Genomic DNA, 6,050 nt, shown 5'->3' on the forward strand with positions numbered 1-6,050 from the left:
CTCCCGGCTCCGCGTAGGGGCTGCGGCTGCGGCTTGTCCCGTGCATCTCCCCGTCACAAGCCCTGTCCGCTCCGGCTTCCCCAGCCCTGCCAGACCAAGCCACTGCAGGGCTGGGAGGTGGAACTCCCAGCTCCTCTTCCTGGTTTTCCTCTGTTGCATCGGACAGGTCCCTCTGGACTTTTAAAACGCAGCCAGTAGCTTTTATTTACCCAGCCTGGTCAAACCACGCTAAATCTGGGGACTGCTTTAAGTATTAGTACTGTTATTCGGTAATGAGCAATAAAGCACGTGAAGCATCCCGGGGCTGTAATGCCCAGATAACAGACCCTGAGCAAATCCCTGCCCAGCTCCCATCCACTTCCATGAAACCTGCTGCTAGGAACTAGTTGGGCTGGATTTTCATTTACTTGCTCAGCCCTCTATTCGGCTGTGAAGCTGGCAGATTACTCTTGGGTACATTTAACTGGTTTACTCCTCTTTTAAACCTCTTAAAATAATGTGAAACAGCTGTTGGGTAAACGAGAGCGAGGTCCCCTCTCTCCTTTTTTTTAATCAGCATGTCTTACAGCAGCACCAAACGTTCCCCACAGCAGTCTGGGAGCAACTGGAAGGCACAGTTATTTTTTTTTCCCCTACATGTATTTATTCTGCAAAGACTGCTTTGCTGTTCCAGCCGGACCATAAAAATCCCTTCCAGGCTTAGACTTGATTTACAAGGTCGCAACCTAGGAGCAAGTTATTTATTTATTTACATGCTGCTTATTTAACCCTGAATAAAGGCCACACACCAGCGCAGACCTGCTGCTTAGCAAACCATTCACTCACGTTCCCATGGACTTTGCTTTGCTGCTCGTCATCTGCTGGACCAAAGTGCAACCCTCTTTGGTGGGAAGGGCAGGAGGCATGGCATCTTCAAGAACAGAAGGAGACCTTATGGTGAATGAAAAACAGAAGGATTGTGGATGAGAATATTTGTCCAGGAGTGGTATCTGTAATTCCAATTTAAAAAAATAATAATATGAAACCAGGTTAGGACAGCGGAGCTTTGGGATAGAAATATTTTTTAAAATTTTCTACATCTAGCTGGAACACTTCAAGGAAGTACAAGCCCTGTGGTGCATCACCACACCAAAGCCTTCACAGCTGAGATGCTCAGATGGATTTTGTGAATGTGCATAGTCCATTTTAGCGCAAAATCAGCCAGATTAAAATCTGATAAAATCTTAAATACTTTTCCCAAGATGACACTGACAGTGGGAAGCAGTGCTGGGGGTGCCATGGAGCTGTTTTGCTTGCTATTCCTGGAGCACCATCCATCTGTCATCTGTTCAGATCCATTACTGCTATAGTATCCTTATACTGTTAATAAATACTGTAACCTAATCAAATGCCGGCTCTTTGCCTATCAAGTTCTCCTATCAGATCTCCAGCTGGAGATTCTCATCCCATTGTAAGCTTAAAGGTTGAAGAAGGAAGGGAAATTACCAGCAAGTATGCAATAAACCAGAAGACGCATAATCGTGCATTGCTTCCCAGTATCTTTGTTGGTTCAACAAGCGTCAATCTGGAATGCCAGATCAGAGCTGGAGCCAGAATGTCTTTGGGAAACAATGCATCTCCAAAGGAAAAAATAAGCAATTTTACGATTTCTGTACAGAACATCCCTCTGGCCCTTGCAGCACGGAGCAGCCAAATAATCACTGTAGGCTTAACTCCTTTCAGAGCATTACCTTTTGCAAATCTCCTTTAACTCAAAATTTCCTTGGTTTTTTTTGAATTTCAGACAGCTCCTTAACACAATTTTAATATAGGTCTTTGTCTGCATATTATTGAAAGATGTCAGGTCAAGAGAAGAGCTTCCAGAACTGAAATGGTTTGTTTCTACTTGCTTTCCAGATCACAGTTTTTAATGAGCAACTAATTTATTTCTTCCTTTGGAAATCATTAAAAAAAAAACCCCAAACTCTCAGTAGTTATTAGGACAGATCAGTCTTATATTGCATAGAGGATAATGGATAGAGCCGATGAAAATCAAAATATATTGCATTTGAGGAACCCTGTTGGCATGAGCTGTGAAGCTTCAACATTTCAGGGACTGAAGTGGGTTATCTAGGTATATTTTTAAACCCCGTCCTTTGAGATGCTTTGCACAGCTTCCTGCTTGTCCTCTTGCCTCTCTCCATGCAAAACAGATTGCAAGATGAGAGTCCTATTGCACGGGTATGCATCTACATACACGGCACTGCCCTGGGGAATGTCAGCAGCACCAGCAGTGGGGCAGGAGACTGGGAATGGGGCTGGGCACTGGGGCTAACCCCTTCCTTTGGTGTTGCAGTGGCTGGGGCAGCACTGGGCGCAGTGGATTTGCTGTTGCCAGCTCTGTGTCCTGGGGACAGGCAGGTGACTTGCTGCTGGAGCCCATCCCTGGATCTCCAGGGATGCTCTGAGCTTTGCGTACTGTGTCTTGGCACTCTTACATGGCCTTCGAAGTTGGTTGGAGAGGGAGGATGTTGGCAGAGAGGTGATGAACGTTTGAAGAAGGATGGTGGGGTTAGCAGATGAGAGTGAAGAGGCAATTTAAGCTTGTTGAAGACATAATCTCTTGATGTAGTTGGAGGAAGAAAAAATTGTCAGGGAGGGAGAGCAATAATTTAGATGAATACAAGGAGATTTAATGAGTGGTAATGTGATGAAAGGGAAAATTTGATATGAATATCTGAAAGAGCTCTTAGGACATCAAACCCATTAGGTTGCCAGGAGCAGCAGTGGATGTCTCATCACTGGGGCCTTTATAGTTAGGTTTGACAAAACTCTAATTCTCAGTGTTGAATCACATTGCATCATGTCTAAGATCTGGCTTTTTACAGCTCTTGCTTTTAGCTTTAACATGGCTTCTTACCATATCTCAGCAACTTGGGTCTTGACAAGTAACCAGTTTTCCCCATGCAAAGAAAAACAAACTGTCATCTTTGTTACTGGGTAACCAGTTGGATTTAAGGAAGCTTTACGGGAGAACTGAAGTGAAGGAGCAGTTTTTCTGTGGCTGTGAGGCTGGCATGGACAGAGCAGAAATCTCCTGTGGGCCAGCAGCCAGGATGAGCAGTTGCCTGCCAGGAGCAAGGGCTGACCATGCTGCCACTTATGACCCAGAAGGAACTTGTCTTCCTTGTCCAGCCTTGGTCCAGTTATGCCCTCATTGCAATCAAATTCAGGCACCATGATTATTAACATAATATCCTCTTAAAATATTAACTTTTGTTCTCTTAAGGCATTAGTCAAAGCTCACTGAAATGCCTGGAAGGCCTCCCGTTGACTTCCATGAGCTTTATGTTATTGTCATTCTTTCTCTGGAGAAAAAGATCTATGTAAAAGCAAATTAAAAATGCATTTGCTGTCCCTTTTTCTTCCTGCTGCGTTCCTAAATCCCTTTGTAAACTTAGCATATATCTGAGAAGCCATTTTGTGTTGGTTACCTGGACAATTTGACTAAAACCTTAACTGAAGGAAAGCAGATGAGAAACAACTCTGCAAGTCTTCATGTGAAGTGACCAGGCTTCACCCTCTCTGTGTTGTCCCAGGAAGAAACTGTCACTTGGCTCTATTCACATTGGACATTTGTTATTAGAGAAATAGAGACATGATGGAACATTGCCACAAGATCCATGTCTCTTGTTTTTAAAATAAACATCTTGGCTTTGACTTGACGTTTATTTTCCATAAATGCCTCGGCTTCAATTTGGCATTTCAGCAACAGCGGGAGGCTGTTATCCTGTGACAACATGCAATTCCATTGACATTATCTCTTGATTACATGTGACAGTGTGCCAAATACTGTATGCAGTTGCTTTTAGTTAAACAATGCCATGAAAATTTAAAACAAATGTATTAAATAACAGAAGTTACCATACTTTCCATCCCTATACTGTGCATGTGACACGATAATTACATGAGGTACGCTATAAAGCAGTGTGTGCTACGTTAGTAAGCACACTCTGAGTTTGACTTAGGGGGTCCAAAGTAGTGAATGCCTATTAATTCTCCTTGACTTGAGGCCTGTGGTTGATGTGTTCGTTAGCATGTACAGGACGAAGCATATCAACATTTTGAAAAGCTCTAGACCAATCTGAACACACACAAATAAGTCCTGATGCTCTGGAAGACCCTGCCACAGTAACCCAGCCCTTGTTTAGAGCACTTTTTCATCCGGAGACCCTCTTACAAGCATACCGATTCATTGATTCCCTCCAGGTGATAAAAGAGATGCAATGACTCTCTGTCTTTCTGTCTCTCTCTGTAAAAAGATGCTGAGGAACAGCCAAGCCAAGGCCTCCTTGTCTCTTGAAATCTGTGTTGTGTTGTTGCTAAAAAGTGAAACCTCAGGAAAACGCTGAGTTTGACCAGTGAGTTCAACTCCATTCAATCCGCCCAGAACAGACTGAGGACTCTTTTTTGCCTAGCGCCCTTTAGAAGTGCCCAGATTTTGAAGATCCCCTGATTTCCTCCATAGGATTGAGGCCAAGTCTCTATTTTTCCTGTATTTCATGAAAATTGTGATGCATTTTGTAATCCTACTCACAATTTTAAAGAAATGTAGGGCCCTGGACTGAGGTTTCATTAGGGAAGTGAAGGAAAGGGCTGTTATGACTCTGGAAATGTCTCCCTTTCAGAAGGTGGGCTTAGTCTTGTACATGAAGAAGAAGTTTGGACTGGGAGTAAAACTTCTGGCTCATGCCAGGTATATTTATTTGTCATACAGAAGCCTAATACAAAAGGAGTTGCACCGATTTATGCTAGTTGAAGAGCTGGCTCTTTGTCTATCTAGCTGATAGTTTTTGACATTCCCTCCCCAAGCCTTATTCCGTATATCTCAGAGAAGGTCTGCAGTTTAACTTTGAGGTATCTCACCCAGGAGAAATTCTTATTTCGCGTTTCTCAGTGACACTTTGCCATCTGCATGATCTAGACTTGCTGTTGCTGACTGGGCCCCTGACTGATATCCCGGTTCATAGAGTGCTTTTACCATTGTGTTACCATTCACCCTGCAGGAATGAATTCTCCTTGAGCAAAAGTAATGTTCAAACTTTGCAAAGAACAAGCCAGGTTTGGTGTTTCTGGAAGCAGAATATTCTTTTTGCTATTGATGAATTTTCGTAAAGTTAATACCCATAGTTATTTGACAGAAGCATTTTATTTACGGTCTGGACTAATATTAATCTGGAGCAATAATAATGCGCTCATTAATCCAGATTATAACTGAGTTGCCTTTAATTGCTCAATTTGCAAAGTCTCACTGTCTGCATCTCCCTATACTTGCTTGACATCCAGTCTCCTCGACAGAGACACTGGCACTGTGAGAAAAGCCTGACTAGGGCTGCCTCTTTTTTAAGCATCAGCGATTCCTTTGAGAGGGGTGGTGAAACATTTTACAGCAGGCCAAAAAACACTGCGGTGGCCAGAGCCTTTGTTTATACAGAGAGATTGTGGTTGGAGACCAGAGCAGAAGAGTGATGACTAGGAGTCCTCTGAGATTTTACTCTAGTCTATTCCTGCTTCAACGCATACTGGCTGCAAGAAGTTGCTTTACTTCTCCATCCCAAAGCTTACCTATCTGTAGGATGAAAGTTGCACACTTTGGGAAATATCATCTCACATTTTAATTGGAAGAAAAAGCTAATCCTTTACAGGCACCTCCTGAGGTGTGGATGTGAGGTGCAGTGAAAAGGCACAGTGACAGTGTTTTGGTGTCAAGCAACCTCCTGGTTAGTGAAGTGTGTAAGTCAAGAAACCATTTCTTTCCCCTTCACATCATGGAGAACTATAGCACCTAAGCTAGTGGCTGCAACATGCAAAAAGACTAATTCAGATGGCTTAGGGTGGAACCAGCATTTTCAGATGTTTGGGAAATCTGTATATATGTCCTGGATGGCAAAACACTGACTTGAGCAGCGTGGCTGGGGGTCCAGCTCCGGCTGACTGTGATGGTGGGTGTGTGGCTAAGACTGATTTTGACATCTGGGCAGCCCAGTGCTGTTGGCTGAGTGTCTCCAGAT

General features: G+C 43.5%; 1 protein-coding gene across 1 annotated transcript in view; it reads right to left on the reverse strand.

Annotated features, from left to right (window-relative positions):
• Positions 1-6,050, reverse strand: part of ADRB1 (adrenoceptor beta 1) — a 41,848-nt gene that overhangs the window by 2,338 nt on the left and 33,460 nt on the right. Inside the window, 1 exon segment of the mRNA XM_009326049.1 lies at positions 826-910. Within this exon segment, the coding sequence (XP_009324324.1) occupies positions 826-910 (85 nt within the window).

The sequence above is a fragment of the Pygoscelis adeliae genome, unplaced genomic scaffold, assembly GCF_000699105.1.
Source record: "Pygoscelis adeliae isolate BGI_AS28 unplaced genomic scaffold, ASM69910v1 Scaffold4, whole genome shotgun sequence".
Taxonomy (NCBI): Eukaryota; Metazoa; Chordata; class Aves; order Sphenisciformes; family Spheniscidae; genus Pygoscelis; species Pygoscelis adeliae.